Source organism: Calypte anna, chromosome 1, assembly GCF_003957555.1.
Source record: "Calypte anna isolate BGI_N300 chromosome 1, bCalAnn1_v1.p, whole genome shotgun sequence".
NCBI classification, from domain to species: Eukaryota; Metazoa; Chordata; class Aves; order Apodiformes; family Trochilidae; genus Calypte; species Calypte anna.
The window spans coordinates 21,782,927-21,803,878 of NC_044244.1; the positions used below are offsets into that span (position 1 = coordinate 21,782,927).

The 20,952-nt window shown below is 40.5% G+C and overlaps 1 protein-coding gene across 2 annotated transcripts in view; it reads left to right on the forward strand.

Annotated features, from left to right (window-relative positions):
* Positions 1-991: 991 nt before the first annotated feature.
* Positions 992-20,952, forward strand: part of WASL (WASP like actin nucleation promoting factor) — a 48,629-nt gene continuing 28,668 nt past the window's right edge. For both annotated transcript variants that reach the window (XM_030447408.1, XM_030447419.1), the window contains exon 1: positions 992-1,544. In XM_030447408.1, the coding sequence (XP_030303268.1) occupies positions 1,425-1,544 (120 nt within the window). In that variant the 5' untranslated portion in view covers positions 992-1,424. The remainder of the gene's footprint in view (positions 1,545-20,952) is intronic.

The following is a 20,952-nucleotide window of genomic DNA, read 5'->3' on the forward strand; positions in this document are numbered from 1 at the left end:
CAAAAAACTTATCAGAGGATATGAAGCCAACACATTCTTCACTTAAAACCACTGAATAAACTAGTAAGGTGCTCACTTTGACGTCTGGTTTGCACCTTTACAAGCGAGAACCAGAAGCATTTCAGGTAGCTGAAAGCCAGGTGGGGGCATAAGGCATCTGTGCTCCAGATCTCGGGGCTTTGAAAGGCCTCCCACCCCCACCCCAACTAGCGGCTGTCCCACGGAGAAACGCGGGGGGAAGTGAACTCCAGCTGACAATGGCTGATTTCTCCTCAGCAGCCGACCCCCAGAGAGCCTGAAGTACCTACCGCTATTTTTATCTGTTGCCCCTCGAAGCGCAGCAGCCTGCGCTAAGCAGCGCGGTGGCGGGGTCGCGCCTCCTGCCGCGCAATCAGCCCACCCGCGGCCCTGCACCCACGCGGCACGGCGGGGACGCAACCGACCCGGTAATTGGTACGGTGAACCACGAGGGAACATTCTCATTTATGACACAAAAGGTGAAAAGATTTCCGAGATACAAATCAAATCAGGTTTAAAAAAAAAAAAAAAAATTATTTAAAGGCTTCCCACGCACCCTCATTCCCTCGACCCCAAGCCCCTGCCTGAGGCCTGCCCACCCCGCGCCCTGCCTCGGGAAACAGCTGCGGTTTAGGGGTCGGCACAGCTCCTCCTCCCCGGGGAGGCACGGCTCCACGGCCCCTCGCCCGCAGCCCCGGCAGCTCCCACGGCCTCCGCAACAGCGCCGCGCCGGTCCCAGCCGAGGCAAGGGACGACGGGGGCGGCGGCGACCTCTGCTTCCTCTTCATCTTCTTCCTCCTCTTCATCTTCTTCCTCCTCTTCCTCTCACTTCCTCCCCCTCTCCTGCTACCCGCCTCCACCCGGCAGCCGCTCGGCCGGCCTGGCAGGTACCAAGGGGGCGGTCCCGGGCGGCGGCTCTCACTCTCTGGCTGCCTAGGCGCGGCGGGGCGGGAGCGGAAGGCGGAGTCCCCCCTCTCCCCTTTTCCTTCTCCCCCCCCCCAGCCCGCACGGCGCATGGTCGCGGCGGCAGTGCGATCGCCGGCCTCCCCTCTGGCTGCCGCGCGTTGTGGTCTCGCCCGCCCCCGCTGCCATGTTGGATAGTGCGGTCGCCGGAGCCGGGCCGGAGTTGGAAGTTTAGTGCCTCTCCGAGGGGCGGGAGCGATCAGCCGCCAGCGCGGAGCGGCCCTGGCTCGGTTGCCCCTATCTCCGGCGCCACTTCCGCGGGTCACCGGCAGCTGGTTGAGGCTTCGCCGCCCCTCTCCGCCTCTCTCCTTCCCCGGCCCCGAGAGGGAGCCTTCGGGATGCGGCTGCTGTGAGGCCGCGGCGGCAGCGGAGGAGGAGGAGGAGGGGGCCGCGGGCGCCAACGGTCTCAGGGCAGCGAGGGCAGCGCCGGGCCGGCCCCGGCCATGAGCGGCAACCCGCAGCAGCAGCCCCCGCAGCCGCGGCGGGTCACCAATGTGGGCTCGCTGCTGCTCACCCCCCAGGAGAACGAGAGCCTCTTCAGCTTCCTCGGCAAGAAATGCGTGGTGAGTCCCGGCCCGCGGCAGGGAAGGAGGGAGGGGGCACCCTGCGGAGCTCCTGGGCCGGGGACCCTCAGCCCGTCCCCATCCCGAGGGCCGGGGCAAGCAGGGGGCGTGTGAGGACGGGCCGGCGGGAGGGCGCCGGGAAGTTCAGGGCTGCGGAAGTTTCGCCTGTCCCGGTCAGCACCACTCCCCGTCCCGGTGTCCGGGAGCGGGGCGGCCTCCGCAGGCCTCGCTCCCTGCCCACCTCCTCCGCAGCACCCTGGACGGTGGGAGCGAAGCAGGGATGCTCGGAGCAATGAACGGCCGCGGCCCCCAGCGCGGGTTGCGGAGCCCTCGGCCGACCCGGCCCGGCTGTCTACCCTGAGCGGCGGGCTCGGCCTCACCCCCTCCACTGTGCCGCTCCGAGGGTTCCGTCCTTCCGCACTCCGCTGTCCGTCGGCATTGAGCTGCCGAGGCAGGGTTGGTGGGGCTCAGTTGCCCTGTGCTCTGCAGGGGGAGTGGGCCAGCAAGGGAGCAGCGGCGGGGCTCAGAGGAAAATGTTCTGTGGGTGGACGAGGTTGGGACGAACCCCAGGTGCACCTGCAGTACAACAAGACGATGTTGACGAAGTTGTAGGAAGGCTCTTATCAATGCTGGGCCTGCCTTGGATTCAGTCTGTACTTCTCCTAGCCCAAACAACAGGTTCATATACTCTGGGATTCAAAAATTTTTTTGTTTATATGTGTATACGCATGTAAGGCAACGTAGTAGTTATAGCATAAGTGCATTACTGAGTGTATCAGTAAGTTCTTGGGTTTTGAAATACCTTCTTGCATGTTAATATACAACTATTAAAAGTGTGCTTATCTGCATCAAAGACCTACTTGAAGTCTTCAAAAGTTAACCATTTTCTTTAGAAAAAAATCAGCTTTTAGAAAATGTAGTTTGGAAAAAATGGAAAGAATATTCCTTTTTTTTTTCTTTCAAAAAAAAAAAAATTGCCATTTGGAAGTAATTTAAAATTGTTACCTGTCTGTCTTCTGATGCTTGGTGTCCCAACATCCCACCAATATTCATGTCAGGCATTGTGCATCTTGCTGTAATGCTATAAGAGTATTTCATGAACTGATTAAAAAATGATTTGCAGTAGGATATCCATGGAATTGTGACAATTCCACATAACTGAAATGTTTTTGTTAAACTGACTGCAAAGAAAGTATAGGATGTAGTAACTGAACAGGAAGTAGGTGATATTTACATTTGAGTGAGTTAAATAAGATGCAGCCATAGTAACTAAATTAAATGGGTCAGAAGTTGTGACCATGAAACATGTATTTTTGAAAAGTGAAAAATTTGTACAAAACATCTTGAATTAATTGAAGAATTTTCAGGCACACATTTCATGTCTAGCTCCTTTGCACTCCACCCCCTCCCTCAACAATTCTTTAAATTTAAAAAATGGTACGTGAATTTTTACATCCTAGTTGATTTATTGCTTGTTTTTTACAACTTGGATTTCCATGTCAAGCACACACACTTTTCATTTTTGTTACTCTCAGCTGTAACACTCACCTACTCAAGTTCTCAACTTTTCTGCATAAATAGCATATTGAAAGCAGACTTTGGAGGTAAATATCTTCACAGTGTCTGAGTGTCACACCATTTGTTACAGGTTGATAGCTTCACAGACATGACTTGCTTTGTGTTTTTTGTGAAACTAGACATTGCTGTGGTTTACACAGAATCTTGGGTAATTTCCAATCAGTTTTTCTAGTTGTGGCCCTTTTATTCCCTTTTCTTTTGCCCCCAGCTCTCTATGTTCTGTAGGTCAACTATAGGCTCATCTTGCTGTAATTGAGGGTCTCTGCTCAATCATAAGGACTTGAATGTTGAAGCTCTTGAGCTTTTTTGGCTTAGTGTGGCATGACCCAAAAATGGTGATAATTCAGAAGCTGATTAATGAACAGGTCGAACACATCTGGCTCTTGGAGGGTAATGTCTATTAGAGAAGTGGAAAGGACACCTGGAGAGCTTCATCAGTCCGAATTCAGTCCCCAAGTGTCTGTCTGCTGGAGCCCAAGAGTACTCTTCATTCTCTTGACCTTCTAGTAGTGTTGAATCAGTGCTGGCATGCTGTGCTGATAAATGCCTTTTTGCTATAATGTACATGATATTTGATCTCTTAATATCCATGTTTGAATTATTCATTAGTGAAACCTCAGCCTTAAGTGCAGCTTTTTAAGAAGGGAAAATCTTTTGAGTTTCTTAAGATGCTACAAGCTTGGTTTTCCATCAGCTGAATTGACTGTATTACCTGGCTGCTACACTGGTTCTCTTAGTGTGGGGCATAGATGTGCATCTGCCATATCATTAATAATTTTAGGTTGTTTACGTCAGTCGTGAAATGAATGCCAATTGAGACATTAAACTGATCATAGATACTCCTTATGTAGTAGTAGTAATAATTTATAGTTCTCTTATGGAGGGCTCTTATGCTGGTATCAGTCCTGAGGGGCTTGATTAAAAAGCATGTGGCTCTCTGGACCCGATTTGTTTTGAGTCTTTGGCTCTGTTTTTGACTGATAACAAGGCATTTACTTTGAAATATCATTGAGGATTCGACTGCTTGGTTTTGTTCTGTGGAAAAGCAGAGGAATTTATCAAGTAGCTTTATTTTGATTGAGTACTTGCAGCCTATGCTCTTCCAGTGCTGCTATAACTTCAGTGGCATCTTAAGTAACAATGACAGGTAAACACAAAAACTACCTGGGAGTGGGAGAAGTAAAGACCTGTTGCTGTGTTTGTATTGCTGAGGCCAATACCATTTTCTTGACTCCTACTGATACTTTGGGAGTCTCATTGAATAGAAGGCAAATGTTCAGAAGCTTACTGTTGCTTTTTTTTTAACTCCCTTTTATTTTTTCCCCACTTGCTGAGCTGTAAAATGCTTATTTGAATGTATAAGCAATTAAAATACCTTTGCCCATGAAAGATCAGGTTTTCAAAACCAAGCCACTGGGTAATGGTCAAAGTTGCAGCTATAATTAATTTGGTTGAAACATGAATTCATATTTAGAACTGTGTAATTGTAGAATGTAGAAATGTAGAATTTAAATGTAGAAGTGTAGAATTACAGCAGGTACCCAGTATAATGTAGGTCTTTAGGACTATCATTGTTAGTTAGGAATGTAACTAATTTTCATTCAGATGCATGATGTGTTGTGTACATTAGGTGTGAAATTTAGTAGCTGTGGAAATCTGTCAGTACCTGTTGTGTCATGATGTAGAAAGAAATGTCTATGTAAAGTTATACTGGGGTGAGCTATGAGTTCACTTTTGTGCATATTAACAAAATATGTTCGTAGCTTTGTCAAACTTGAAAATTTTTGGTGAAATATGCTTGGCTATAAATAAGAGTGAGTTTTGGAAGGAAAAGCAAGCACTAGGTGTCCCATTAATAATTTTTAATAAAACAGGTACTTTAATAATTTCCATTATTAATACTGATGAGTAATGTCACTGAGAAAATTGTTTATTCCATAGAAATAATTTTCTATCTGTGAGAGGCCTTAGGAAAGAGAACATAAGCATGTACTCGTAACATAAGAAGTAGGTAGTGGAGTATGGATATTTTATACTGCTTAGAAGTAGGACTCAACTCTTGGATAAGTAAGTAAGGCTAGGAATGGGTTGTTATTTTTAAGATCTTGCCATAGTTGATACAGTAAACAGGAACTGGTAAAGAATGCGAAAAGGAGAAGTGACACACCAGTAAACTGAGAACTTTTGGATGGTTTTGCAGTGCACATGACCCGAATAAGATTGTATATCTGAGCCAAAGCACTAATTACGGTTAGAGTTCAGATCTAAAATCCAACCTGATTTGCAGTTGCATCTCTTAAATAATAGGAATTAAACATTTTATCAAGAAGGGAATTTTAAAGATGTCTTATATATATGAAATAGCATGAACTAAGACTTGAAGAGGAACTACAGTTCTGAGTAATGGGAAATTTCATGTGGCTGAAAAGTGCTGGGGCTTTTCAGTTAAGAAGTTATGTTGCAGGCTGTACATCTGAAAAAGGTTGAGACTGTAGTTTGGAAAGGAGTCATCTCATGAACAGATAGGAAGAACTGAGTCATCAGTTCAGTGGTGGTTATCTCATCTTTGCATGTGTTTTTAAATGAGATGCTAAGGGAGAAGTCAAGTTTAAAGGATAAGATGTTTTGGAACAGAGGAATGTTGAAAGTTATGCCTGGATTTCTTCTGAGGTCTGTCCTGTTCCATTGTAAGACATGTAACATCCTCAGATGCCTCACTGGAGTCCCCTCCCTAAACAACTTGTCATTAATAATCTTCCCTTGGTTTTTGACAGTTCCTCTGAATAAAATCTGTGCCTACAAAACTGATTTTCACAATAATGAAAATGCCTCCAACAATCAACAGTAGCGTTACTTGTCCCAGTGTTTCTCATGCCTCTTTTCCTCACAGCTTGTTATTAAGCTAAGGTAGTGAACTATGGTGTAAACTGATTATTTCCCCATGGATGAAAAACGTTTTGAAACCACCTGTGAAGGCTCTACAAAGCATTGTATGTCCTAGCTGTATGTATTTGAGACAAAGTATCAATTCATAAAGTGTGGGATTTAGTTCAGGAGTGAAAGACAAGATATTTAGATGCTAAAATTCCATCACTGTCAGTAGGTATCACTGACTCTTACCTAAATCACCTGTTCAACTTTACTTTAAGACAGAAACTTAAAATTATTAGCTGAGTCTGTCTTTGCTTCAGTGACTGCAGCAGTTCCTTCTCTCCTGACCGTGCTTGTATCTCATGTGCTCTGCACATAAATTTGTGTCTTGACATGGAAAGATGAGTCCTACTACAAATTTCAGTCACTGTATATCTCTCTCTTGTGAAGTGTTATGTTGCTAAACAGAAGGTGATCCAGTAATATAGACCTGGAACAAGTACCTCAATCTGTTAAGGCTTCAGCCCTCTCTTATCCTCTTCTGAGCTACTTTGTAGATCTTTTGTCTGTTTTGGAGGTAGTCAGGTGCCAAAAGCCTCTTAACATCTCTATGATTAATCCGCTGGTCAAGTATACCACTCATGCTCTTGATAACATGCTTTGGAATCCTGTACTGTACCGATGCAACAGGATGAAAACAATTTGTAGTCACAAGCCTGTGATGTTGTTACGTACCAGCTCTTCACAGCTAAGAATTAGGTGGTGGAATTTAGAAGAGCTCTAAGTTTTAACATAGGGTTCAGATGAGCAGTCCTGTTTTGACTGCAAAATTTGCATCAAGATGTCCAGATACCATTTGTTTAGGAGGGCACCTAAGAAAGAGGTAGTTCCTTGTTACAGGATAAAGACTGAGTCTACTGTTGGGTGCAAATATATAAATGGAAAGACTATTTTTTTACTCCTTTAATGGAGCTGATGTGATTTCTCTGCATTATGTGATCATAATTACAAATTTAAATCTGTTATCACTAGAATGTTTCTTCTGGGGTTCTCAAGGGTTTAGTATAAGCCCAGTTTGTAGCAAGCAGAGTGTATAAGATCCATCTTATACCATGTAATTTCAGGGTAAAAAGGTGATAATGGAGAATTTTCAAACTTCTAGTGTCAAGTCTCTTCTTTCAGTGGTGTTCTGGTACTTCTACCTGAAAAGAAACTTACCTGCCTTTTGTGCAGAGCTTCTTATGACCTTTATTGCTCAACTGTTAGTGTCTCTTGTAGTGCTGAAATTAAGAACTTGCTTACTGCTGTTGTTGGTAAGTAGTGGCTGCAGTTGCCAACAATGGCAGCAATTGTTAGTGGCAGCTCCTACCTAAGTGTTGGGAGAGATGGAGTGAAACCTTGAAGTAGTTTGTATATGATGAGTGAATATCATATAGGAACTTTGCAAATAGTTCATTAACCATCATGACCAAAGACTTGATTCTTTCATTAACCTTCTATGGGCATAGCTGTCTGCTCTAGAGATAGGGTTTGGTGAGCTTTTCAGTGCTCAGTTTGCCAGGGAAAGTTTGCTGTTCACCTAAAGCTGCGTGGTAAGATTTATGGTGCCCTCTCTTCCAGTGAGCATGTTTCATAGCCTTGTCTCAAGAGGAATCTTTGCAGTACAGAAATAAAACTTAGTGTAGTGCAGGAGACTTATGGTTTTGTGACCTAATACCTAGATGATAAAATATAGGAAGTAAGAAAAAATGCCATGGGCATTAGGCAGAGTTGCTTATTGGTAGGTTAGGGTACAGTTTCCCCAAGAGAGGTTTGTGTTGTGTTACTTGGGCACAGAGGGGGTTTTTAAATTATTATTGGCCAGTTTATTTTCCTTGTAGCAATAAATCATATAAAGCAGATTTGATGGAACTAGAAGTGTATCTTCGTGGGTGGTTTTAAAGAGCCCACTCTACCAGGGCATGACTCAGTCAGATGCTGTATAAGGGTTTTTTTCTCAAAGTATTTGCTTGGGTATGCTGCCACACAAACTCCGTGTTTTCGAGACATATTGGTTATGCCTGGATAACCAGTAAAATGGGCACAGTAGGTGTGCAGTTACCTTCAGGGACAGTTGCAATTAAAATTTTAAGATCCTGAAGTATGTTGTGATAGTCACGTGATGGGAGCAGTGTGCTAGTAGGGCCCAATGGAAAAAGAAGAAATGTAATGCAAACGATCATAGGGATACTTTCTTAGAAAGCTGCTCACTTGCTTAATTCTTCAAATTCAGTAGTGTATTTTCAGCTACCCATGAGCTAAAAGTAGGCAGTTTTCCTGACACCCCTTTATTTTATCCAATGAATGACACTTCAGACATCTCAAGTTAGAATGCCTGTGTTAAGAATATGTGATTCTGGAAGAAGGTTCTGTAAATGAATTACTCAGTTCCTGGAGACTTGGTGTTCTGTGGAGATCGTTGCTGGCAAGGAAATTGCTCCTGCAGAGCTCGATGACATTCTAGCAGATTTGCAGATTGCAGCTCACCTTAGGCATTTGCTTTCATATATGCATCCCCACCTTATTGGGACTATTCTTCCTGTACCATTTATTTTGCTGTCCTGAAAATATCACTCTAAGGAAGCTTTGTGGGGTTTTTTTCAGTTCTCTGAGAAACAGCATTAATGCATTTTCCAGTTCTCCACTGTGTTTAGCTTAAAGCTGAAACCTCACATTAAGGCTTGCTAATCAAGGTCATAAGTGTTTCCATTTCTGTAAGATGGTTTCACACAGTTTCCCCTTCAGAACTTTGTGTATTTCAGAATTCTCTGTATTCATCTCATTTCACTTCAAAGTGAGGGGGTTTTTGCCTTTAACTCCCCTTGTTGATTAGCCACTATGCAGCATAGTTACATGGGGACATATCTGTGCTCAACAAACATATTTTGTATGTGAGGTACTGTGCCTGCAATTCGAGAAACACTGACCAAAAGAAAGAACATGTGGCTTTCTCATATTTGAAAATCCAAGAAAACTGTATTCCATTAATAACTCATACTTCTAAGATTGCAAACACTTTTAAAAGCTACATTTATTTCAAGTGTGATTGATGATGATTTTCCCAGAAGTTAGCCAGCATTTGGTATGATTATTTACAAAAAGAATTAAATTAAAATATGGATTCCTAGGTAGATTTTCTGAGTATTAAGTAACAAGGCCTAGTACTTTTCTTGCTGTCTAGGCTAAAGAACAAGAGTATGTGCATATGGGAATTTAGCACTAAATTGTAAATGCTTTCTTCCTTCTCAAGGTGACAGCCAAGAGGTTAATTTATCTGTATATTATCTGTGGATTAGAAAATAATTATTGATTGGTTGTAGTAATATCTTTCTACTTTAGGGATAGAGATAAGTAAGAGATGTTTTACAACTTTCCTAGTACATTTAATCACAGAATCAGTAATTTATTGACTTAAAAATACTCTTAGTTTCAATTTAGAAAATAAAGTTTTAAGATTTTTATTCAGCAGGTTACTGTGAAGTTTGTATGGTGTTTTAGGAATCAATTTAGCCACTTTTCTTCTGAAACCCCAACCTGCTGATTTGATTTAAAGTCCTTCATAGTGACCTCTGTTGTCTGAATCTTGTGTCTCAGCTTTCATCAGGGTCTTCTTGCACTCTCTTGTCATGTGCTCTTTTTTTCTGTCTTTCTGTTGCAGCAGAAGGATTTCCTCTCCTTATTTCAGCTTTCCATCTGGTATCTCAAGTGCTTCCAGTATCTTCCTTTCTCTCTTCAGCCCCTCCATCCATAAGCTGCACAATGTTCTCTATGTAGAAGTGTCTTTCTCCTACTTCCTTACTCCCCTACTTCTCAGTACTTTGTTCTTACTGATGAACTATCTGTATCATCAGACATACCCACTTCTGTTGGACAAATGAGGAGAAAGGAAAAACCAAAGTATGATATTCCTTGGGCTTCTTGCTCTGCTCCACCCTCCTCTACTGCTTCTCCAGGGAGGACCAGACTCTCCAGTTGGTAAGCTGCTATATTAAGAAACTTTATACTGGAAGACACAGCTTCAGCAACTCTACAGGCTCACATTTGAAACCACAGAATTGCTTAGTCTTACTTTGAGTGAACTGCAAGTTATTTCCTGCTCCTCTAACCATGTGGCAACTCGCTCTGAGCACAGCTAAGATGTGGTCATTCTTTGTAAAATAGACATTTTTTTCCCCTTTCTCCCCCTCAGTCAGCCAAAGCAAATAGTAACATCACTTGGCTTATGACAGTAAATATACACAAAGACATCCAAATAGGTCCCTCTCTGTAAAATTGTGCTTGATTTTTGTGGTTAAATAAGAAGAGGAAGAAAACTATGAACATCCTGTAGTGGTATGTGTTCTGTGCAATACCACAGGCAAAAGCTTCCCCTTGTGTTTGCGAAGAAGGAAGCAGTAGTTTCTAAGATGTAAAATGCAGAACAGGTTTTTTTTCCTTATTTGTCTTTAGTCTGTAGTTAAGAGTATCTCAGGTATTCATTTTGAAACCGAACACACAGAATTATTAGTGTTTATATTTTTGGTAACCTGGCAATTAACTGTTTCAGAGAAATACATGTTTGGGGCTTAATTTTATGCAATTTTGTATCGGGCCCTATTTTCATATTATAGGTAGTGTCATTTTGACCTTAAACAATTTTTGCCTCTTTAAGTGCAAAGGTACTGCACCAATAGCACTGTTCTCAGCTTCTGTAGCTGGAATTTTAAAACTGGAAAAGGTTTTAAAGGGTTGTTGGAACAGAAAATACTGCTTGCACTTGATCCTCTAGAATTCAGTAATGATTCAACAAACAACTTATCTATTTAAAAAATAGTTTCAGTTTTGTCATTGAGAGATATTACTATATTGTATTCAAGTACCAATATTTATATACTTGAGAAACCATTAAGTGCCTCTATTTTTACACAGACTGTGCCTTTCCTTGTCTTAGTTCAAGTGTGCAGAAGATACAACATACCTAGTTGCATTATGGTTTTATTTGTTAGAATGAATGGAGGTGGATTGGTGATGAATATTTCTCTAGGACATGTAGATCTTTCTTATCCCATGCCATGATTTTAACTTTATCTTTTTATGTCATTTAGTTATTTCTTTCAGCACTTCAGTTCTCCACTAAGACTTTTCCATAAAAGTCTCTTTGAAGATGTCTGGCTTTTGTTGCCTGTAAACAACAATTCTTGTTTGTTCCTCTGCCCTCTCTTCATATTGTTTGGATGAGGGTTGCTTATCGAACAAGTGTTCCTAATCCTGCTCCAAGTTTCACACTGTGTAACCAAGGGGTCCATCCCTCATGATGGCCATACTTATCTGGACCATACCTTTCTGTCCCTGATATAAGTAGAACTGACAGACTCAATGTGTGAGATACCCAGCCAGAGTATATTGAAGTTTAATGGCGGAAAGATCCATTTTGTCCTTTGTCTTGCCTCTGGTCCATCAGCCAGATGTGCTAACATGGTGATGCTGACAAACTTAAGTAGGGCAGTGGCATGAACTCAGGCACAGTGCTGTGACTAAACATGATGCTTAATTTGTTAGCACACTTCCTGGCAAAGGTTTGAATTAGTAGGATGGCTAGTACTTGCCCAAATTAATGAGCATGGTTTGGGGAATAGAATGGTGTAAACACAGCTCCTAAATAGATGGTATGGGTAGGGCTATCCCTACCCAATTCATTTTGTGTTGGGAGGAGAGTGAGTTCCTCTGTGCAGCCATCCATTCTGCTGTACCATTTGCTGTCAGATCCAGAAAGTACTCCTCATCCTTGTCACTAGTATTTGCAGAACCAGTGAAAGCTGCCAGGAGTCAAAAGCAACTGCAGTGCTGGGGATGGGGAGACAGAAGTGAACTCTCTGTTCTGGCATTGTCAGTAGCATGTACATCACAGAATAAGGGTCAGCTCTATTGCTGCTCTCAAATGTCTTCTGACATCAAGCCAGAGTTAAACCTGGTTTTCCTGCCAGCAACAAAATTCAATCTTGTCTCCCTGCTCCTAGAAATTGCTTTTGGAAACCTGAGAAAATGTTAGTGACTGTAAGCTTCCAGAAGATGAAAGTTTGCTGGTGCATGTAGCAACCTACTGCAGTGGACAAATTATCAAGTGCATCTGATAAATTGTGAACACAAGCTCATAAGGCTCCTAAATCCTCTTCTCTGATTTCAGGAGAAAAAAATACATTTTGCCTTCTGGTAAAGAGATATGGCTAATTCATATCCATGCTTCTATAGACTGTAGTAGGTACAGTAGGGGTGACCTTAAGGGCTGCTGCATTTCACTTACTCCTTGATTACAGAGTACTGGCCTACCAAGAAAATTAATTCCAGTCTAGAGCTTTCTTTTGTGATGTGTAGTTTGTAGGTAATGCAAAAGTTGTGTGTCTAGAGAGACTTTGGGGATAGGCTGAGGTCTCTTGGAATCTTCCCTGCATCTGCATTTTGGAGTGTATTAGTTTTCTGTCATTTCAGATGCCACAGTCTGTTTCCTACTTGAGCTCCAGCAGCAGTTCTAAGGGCATGAAGTAGCATAATTAATGATAATTTAATAATCTCATACTCTGTTCAGATGTCTCACCTCAATCATTCTTTTTGTGTGGGATGTCAAGTTGGGAGCTCAGGAATCTTTTCAGTTCTGTCTTGTATATCCACTAGATTATATATCCACTAGATTTGTGTTTAGAAGATTTGTTAGATTGTGTTTAGATGCCTCAGTTCTCTATAAACACTTAAGTTTTTATTTTATCATATCTTTTTTCCACTTCTAGTGTGCTGTGATCTCTTCCCCCTCAAGCCATATTTTTTCCAATGTCTGCATTTATAAGTCATCACCAGCAGGAAGTGGACCCCTGGTGATGCTTGGTGCTGTACAAGCACTTCTACCACAGCAGGCAGCCTTTGCTTCAGAGCAGAAGGAACATAACAATCTATCAAGGATTTAGAGGCTGAGTACTTTTAGTCTTAATTTCAGAATGGTGATTTGCATGTCAATTCTGGATACAATAATTGCTCTAGCAGTGAAATGGCACAGTACCAATATCCATATCAAAGGAAATAGCTTCTTCCCAAGGTCACCACATACACACAACATCACTATGATGCAAGTATGAATTAGAAAAGAGCATTATGTAGTTGGCTTGTTCCAAAAAACCTCAAACCAGTCTTAAATAAGGGTGTCTGCCATGCATCATGAAGACTGGTTTTTTACTTCAGATGCTTTGGACACTGGAAGTTGCCCTGGATTGTCAGAGTAACATGGTCGTGAGGTGAGGTGACTGACATGTCACTTTGGTGACTCTGGTATTTTTCAGAGAGCTATAGTGTTTGTCACAGAACTGAAGCCTTTATATGGAAATTGACAGATTTAGAGATCTTAGTTTCACATCAGCTCATTTAAAAACTCAAGTTCTGTATCGTATTATACAACACATGGTGAATGGCAAAGGCCTTCTTCTGAAGGATGCACTTTTGAATAACAGATGTTACATGGGACATTTTCTTCAGTGAAGCTGGCAAGGCCTTCCGTTTATTCTGTAAATATTTTTTATCTTCTGTAAATAGTCCATGTGCCCAGCAGTTGAGTCTTGACTACTATGAAATCACAATTTTTATTTTTTTTTTCCCCAACTGTGCTCTAGGTCTAGCTGTGTTACTGGCTTGCCTCCATCACCGTTTTCCTGTAGGGAGATCATCAGCTTTTGAACTGCAATATCTAAGTTTCTGTCAAGCAATTTGATTGATCTGTTTTTTGAGGACCCAGTTACACAGCCTTCAGTCTGTTTATAGAAGTTACTGTGCTGAAGCTCCAGCAACCTGTTGATGCATCCCTATTATGTAGGTCCCACTCCCATGATAATTTCTTCCAGGAGACTGGAAGAGATACTCTATTTGTATATTCATATAAAGTATTTGGAGTAAGGTATCATTTTTCTTGAAGTCTGCCTGAATCAGGTAATCAGCTTCTTTCTCTAAACTGTGTGCTCCTAGGACTGATAGTATCTTTCATATCCTCGACATAAAGAGCTTTCTGTTTCTGTCCTAACAGACTGACACATTTCAGGTGTCCAGATCAATTGATGTAGTTGATCACAAACAAAGAGAATATTCATAAAAATCTGAAAAAAGTGTCTGCTTTTACAAGGTAAACCTCCTTTCAGTCACTGAGTTTGCATCAGTGCCCTTATGGAGGAATATCTTGTTCCAAAGGTGTTACACATCAGAAAAACTTAATCAGTCTGTCATTGACAACATTGGTTTGGGTTTTTTTTCCTTGTTTAATGGTTACAACCAGTATTAGTGGACATTTTTATTCTGTTAGTATGGTGTAACAATATACCTGCCGTTTTTATGCTGTCATAAAAGCGTTGTAGCTTTGAATAAGTGGAGGTTTTCAGAAAAGTAGCAAAGACTTGACATGACAGTAAGGCTGTTGCCAGTTTTTAGAAGCAGCAAGAACCAATGACACTGAGCATGTTAAGCCTTGCTGTCAGCTCCAGAACAGAGACTTGAAGAAAAGTAGTTCACAGACTGAAGCATATAATACTTCAAATCTAGTACTTGATTAAGGTAATGATACTGGTTGATTGGGCTGCCAGTGCAATAGTTTGTTTTCAGTATTTAATTTTCACTGGGATCAAAAGCAAAACTATCTTAAGATCTTTATTAATTAATAAGTTATTATTTTACTCAATTTAATGTATTTCAGTAATTCAGACAAACTGCTGTGTTCATATTAAGTAGAACTTGGTGTGACTTTTGTGGATTCTAAGCTCTTGAGCTAGTAAGTTTGATTTTCTCTATTGTAAGCTTTGCTTCTCACACAAGTTCTAGTGCTACTTCAGAAATGTTGTAAGTAAAGTGAAATAATTTTTATCTGTAAATTCAGGCTAGTGCATACTTTTAGCTTGTTATGTAGTGTATCTGTTACTGCTGCTGGACAATGTTCAAGTTATGAACAGGAACACAGCAGTTCTGGAGAGCTAATTATATTTTTTTGTGGGAATGCTTTAGTTCTGACCCATACACACATGGGTATTTAAGAATAAAAGATTGAAAACAGTTAATTCTACTTCTGATTCTCAATCCTTCCTATGGTTGCTCATCAGAACTGCTGTGTGAAGTTGTACTTCCAGCTCTGCACTGAAGGAAAAACTAAGTATTCTTTAGTTTAAACTGGAAACTGGTGTATGGACATAGGCATCAAAGTGTTGACCGCAGAGGGAAAATGCATCCTGCTTGCCCTCTTTCTACAATGTTTTTGCTGTATAAATAAATACTGTATCATTAACTGTAAATGAGTAGATTCTTTACTGCTTTTGCTGTTCTGATTGAGCACAGCAAAGCAGGCAGCCACGTGCTAAGTAAGTAATGTTCTGGTGCCTTATGGAGTTACAGAGGAAGTATTTTAGCTTCAGAGAAGGAACTTTTCCATTTAGCAGTGCTCTGTGCATTTATTTTTGGGTAGTGAGTAGTAGGTTCAGAAAGGAAGCTGTCAACTCTATTGTTCATGTAAGAGTTTCAAAATTGTTCATCTGAAATTTTTTTAAAATCCTGTCTTGGCAGAGGTCAGTTATATCCATTTCTTTTTTTCACCTTGAAAACTGAGAATAGCAAACTTAGCAATTCCTTTCCTTATTTTTTTTTCCATCAATAAACTACACTCAAATATTACATTTGTACTATTCATTTAGATAATCCAAGGAGAGAGTGTAACAGAAATACAGGTTATATGGGTGAGTTTTTCTTTGTAGAAAATTGAGGGTTTGTAATACCTGGTGTGAAACTTTGAACACAAATCTTGAGTTGCAGAGGATAGTGCTGAGGGCAAGCTCTTAATGTCTTTTCTAAGAGGGATAAGTAATAATGCTGAAAGTGAAACTAAACTATCTCTAGCATTTGTTATTGCGTAGCCTTCATCCATCATCAAAGAACCTAGATGTATGGGGTAATGGTTCCCTTATGGAAAGGCTGGGTTGGAACTAAGATAGAGTGCTTAGATCCACATTTGTGAGGTGATTATCTAGTTCCTCTGGTATTGCCAACATCAAATTACATGGGGTTTTTGGCATGCTTTTGGTTCATGGTCTCATGCTTTTCTCAGTCCTGATGCACTAAGACTTCAGGGGGTTTTGTTGCTCAGAGGCCAGGGTTATCAAGGAAGAGACAACTGAGAAATGCCAGGTAGGTAGGAAATAACTTTTCCTTCATAAAAGCTTTCCGTTTTCCATGAACTTCTGAGTTGTGTGCCTTGGGCTCTTTATTCTTTCATCATAAATGTTAAATGTACTGTGTAAAAATAAGTGTGGTGATATCTTACAAAAGCATTAATAGGTTTGTTACAAAGAATTTACAGTAGTTGTTTGTCTGCAGTGGAAATAGGTGACTTACCTTATAGCATTGGCCACCATTTTGAGACACTGCTTCCCAGCTACAAAGTCTGTTTACATGTGGGTGAACTGAAATGGCTTTTGGCCTCCACAGTGCATTGGTAAATGCATTACTTGAGACCTACAAAGAAGAAGCCCACACAGGCAGTGTCAGCTGTAACTGGCAGTGATAATAAAAATCACTTCACTCAAGGAGCATCCCTCATGGTAGAAGATCTTGATTTCCTTATCTTCATGTTTATAGCAAACCTGGGACATTCTAAGACATTCATCAGTGAAAAGGCTATCAAGTACTAATTAACGTTCAGACATTTGGCACCAAACTAACACTACTGATGTGGAAATTAAGCTGTCTTAATCTTTGCTATTAGCAGAGAAGATAATGTAGACACACACCCTACACATCTCCAAAATAATGGATTTCTGTCTGTGACAGCATAATGCTTTTTTATTGTTATTCATTGGTAGTTCCCAGCACACTTTATTAAGTAGAGGTAGAGCTCTGTATCCTCAAATTATAGATGAGGAATCTGAGGCACAGAAAAGGAAAAAACACAAACATCATGCAATTGGCTGTTGCCAGTACTAAGTGAAAAATGGCAATCTTCCAAACATTCAGCTGATGCTTTCACTATTAGGTAAGACTACTCCAGGAGAGCTTTTAGCATTGTGTCCCTGGAATGAGTTTTGAATATGTCCAGGGATAATATAACTGCTGCATCCTTATGGTATTTTTTCCTATAATATATCTGATTTTTGAGACTTACAACTGGGAATAACTTTTCATAGGAAACTTGGTTATTAGTTTAAAAAAAAAAAATCTTGTTTACAGTTATGAGTTTCCTTATATCAGATTTGATTGATCATGACTGTTCTATACAAACACGAAGCTTCTGGAGGGGTAATTAAAATATGTTGAGTTCTGGCACAGTCAAAGTGTGAGGGGGTTGCCTCTCTAAGTACCTTTATGTAAGTGGATTGAGTCTGCTTTGCAGAGCAGGACCCAAGTTGTATACGTGATTGTGAGACTAGTTGCTGGCTATTATTTAAAGAGATTTTACTTTTAATAGCCTTTTCTCAAGTTAGTTATTACTTTGAAGGGGATTCTTTGTTATGTGTTGGCATGAAGGTAATGTTGTCTTACAAATGTTTGGTTTTTTTCCTTTTAAAACAATTTAAGCAGTTTTATTTGTGTTCTTGAAGTATCTGAAGTCAAAATTCTGTGCTATTTTATATCTTCAAGATCATAAAAGTTCACCTAAATCTCACCTCTTCAAAGCAATTTTTTTTTTTTTTAATTTTTTTAAATCTGGACATTGGGACACCAGTAGAATGCTAAATGTAGTTGTCAGTAGCTTGTTAATCAGTGTTCCAGAGACGGGATGACTCAGGTATTCCTAAGGTGCTTATGTTTCACTTAATTTCTTTAATCAATTTAACTGTTGTTCTGAGGGTTTTTACTTGGGAACATGATAATCCACGAACCTTAAGTGGGGCTGTAAGGAACGACAGTGGGGTCTAACTCTTTAAAAATCAAAACGGGTTTGTTTGGGTTTTTTTAATATATGATAGGGAAATTAGTTCTAACATTTTCTCAAAGCATCCTCATGTTTGAAGTGCATCTGAGGATCTGCTTATAAGAACCTGCATTAAATAAAAACTGGTATGTAGCATCTGGAAAGATGTTGCTGCACAGAATATTGAATGGTTGGTGGAGGCTGAAGAAAGAGAAGCCATAGTGCATGAATGCAGTGGGCTGCTGGTAGAAGAGTCAAAGGACCTGCATCAGTTTTGAGGCCCAGTTTTATTCCATGGGTTGCATCAAACTTGTGATTCTTGCCTTGAATCTGTATGACTTGAAGCACCAATCTGCAGTTTCTGTATGTGACCATGAAAGATAGTTTTGATAAAAGGTTTATCTATGTTTTCACAAGGCTCTATTTGTGTATCATCCTAGTCCTGATTAATATAAAAAGGCTGAATATCGAAAGGTAGACTGTAACATTTAATCTAAAAATTCCCTGAGCTTTGAGAAGGAGCAGTCTTCCAGACCTAGATTCTGAGTGCCTTGGGAGGTTGGGGAGTGGAACTGCCAGACAAAATGCCTGCTGGAGCAAGAGCATTTGCTCCATGGCAGTAGGACAGTGACAAATTTGTGGACTGCCTGCTCACAGCATGCTTTCTGTTCTGAAAGTAACAAGAGTATCACTTTAACAGCAGACCACAAACTGTTGTGTTTTATGTGTCTGCTGCTTTCTGGCCCGCCAAGATTTCGGCAGGGTTAATCTGTGAGAGGCAGCTGAGGAAGCTCCTGATGATGCTGAGCAGGTAAACAGGAAGTGACAGCGTTCAGCTTGCTTGTCAATGAAAACCTCCAGTTGTGTTTGTCATCTGGGAAATGATCTGCTAAGCTGACATAGCTTGGAACATTATCATCTGGAGCGTGCTTGTGGTTATGGTTACATCATATCTCTGGAAGGCTGAAGTCTTGCATGTGGTGTCTGAACTGAGGTTGTAGGATTTAAAAAAATATTTTTATTCTGTGTCTAATAAAAGCATGTCTCTCTTAATTAATCATGTGCTATTTGGTTTTATGTGCTGTGTGCTCTCTGCCCGTGTCTTAATTGTTGCCCTGCTGTCATCCACGTTGAGCTATGAGTGGAAAGAAGTTGGTCAGACCTGTCTAGCTAAACCTGGGGGTTTGGAAATGTAAATGAAGTTGTATCTGAAGACACAAAAAATAGTGAGCTGTTCGTAACTGGCTGACAAAGGATTAGGAGTGGAGGATTGTTTTGCTAAACAACTGCAGGTTGGACAAACTTTTATGTTAAACAAATCTAAATTAGCAGTCCCTTGTTTCATTTATGTTGTAACATTGCTTAGTGGTCATTGGTACCTTCTCCACAACAGTAAAAGACCTTCATTGAGGATATTGCAGCTGACCTGTGTGCTAATCAGAACAAAGCAGGGAATCTGTTCTTGAATACAAATATTTAAAAAGAAAAAAAGAAGGGGTTGGGTCTCTTGAGCCCTTAAATGTCTTAGGCTATGTGTTGCATAGAGCTGTCTTTTAATGTAGATTAAGATGCTTCTGTTCCAAAAAAGTATGGGGAATACCTGAAGTGGTTTTTGCTATTTCAGAAAAATTTCCTCTCTCCATTCTCCCTTCAGATAAGACAAAAGCAGCATCAGTGGCTTTATTTTTAACATAGCCTGTCTTGTATATAGGTGGAAAAAGTACCAGTTTCTTAGCATCTGTGCATGGTACATTGCTAAATCAGTGGGCAAATTAAGACATTAACATGGGAAATTAAGACATTAAAAGCAATCTTTAAGCTTAAAAAACAAATGTTGTTTATTGTAGCAAAGAATTTCACAAGCAGTAGAACTAGCAAGGCCTCAGTATCTTCAGTTGAGTAATTTTTCTACTTGCTCCAAATAAGGCTTTTCTCATGTGATTGGGTATTTACAAAAGGTTCTAGTGTCAGTTCTGTCAAATAAGGTGAAATCTTGCTTTAGTTTTCCTGTCTGTGGAGCAATCAGTCTGTCTTCTGACAATAATGTCCTGTAAATGGCATTAAAATTAAGAGGATTGTTTCCAGCTGCTTGTTGAAATTTGCCAGCAAACTTCTGAAGTTGTGTATTTTTTCTTTCTATGGGAAACTATTTCTAAATCCTGTCTGTAGCATCTGGAGATAACTTTTTAGAATATAGAATTGCCTTTACTGTACTTCACTGTACAGTACTATACTTTATTGTGAGAATACTACTGATTTGTTTCAGATCTTTTATTAGTCATTTGTTAATATCTCTAACAGCTATAATAGCTTTAAAAACTGAAATTTACCCAAATAAAGTAGTATCCCCTGTGAATAAACACTGTACATGTTGAACTTATTTGTGAAGATTATGGAGAAAACATGAAGCAAAGACCCAAATTAATAGCTTGAATGGGAGTTGCAAAATCTAGCTTACTAAAATCTGGTTTTGTGGTTAAAATATTGTGGAGTCCTGTTGGGTGTTTTTTTGGAGAGGGTTTTTTGGGGTTTTTTGGGGGGGGTTTTGTGGGGGTTTTTTTGTTTGGTTGGTTTGTTTTGCCTTTTGGGGGATGGGGTTGAGGGGTTTTTTTGTTTGGGTTTTTTTGGGTTTTGTTGGTTGTGGTTTTTTGTGTTTTTTTTTAATGAGATTGCACTATTCATAAATAACCTGGGTTTTTTTCTTAAGGGGGAAAAGGTTAAAAATACAGTCAGCTATATGTATTGTACGTCTTCTGTCATCTGGGGCTGTAATCCTTGTAGTCCTTCAAATGAATGTGTCAGCAGGAAGCAAAAGCAGATAGCCAAGCAAGAGAAAAAAAAAGTTACACTAAAGGCTATTTCTTCCTACCTCCATCCCTTCCCATCCAAAACAGCAAAAAAAAAAGTAATTATAAAGTTGATGCTTGACCTCTAAAATTTGGTTGAAGTGTTGATTTGTGTTCATATTTCTTGCCTGAGCTGCATCTAAGTCATCCTACTAGACAACCATTCATCCCTAGGAGC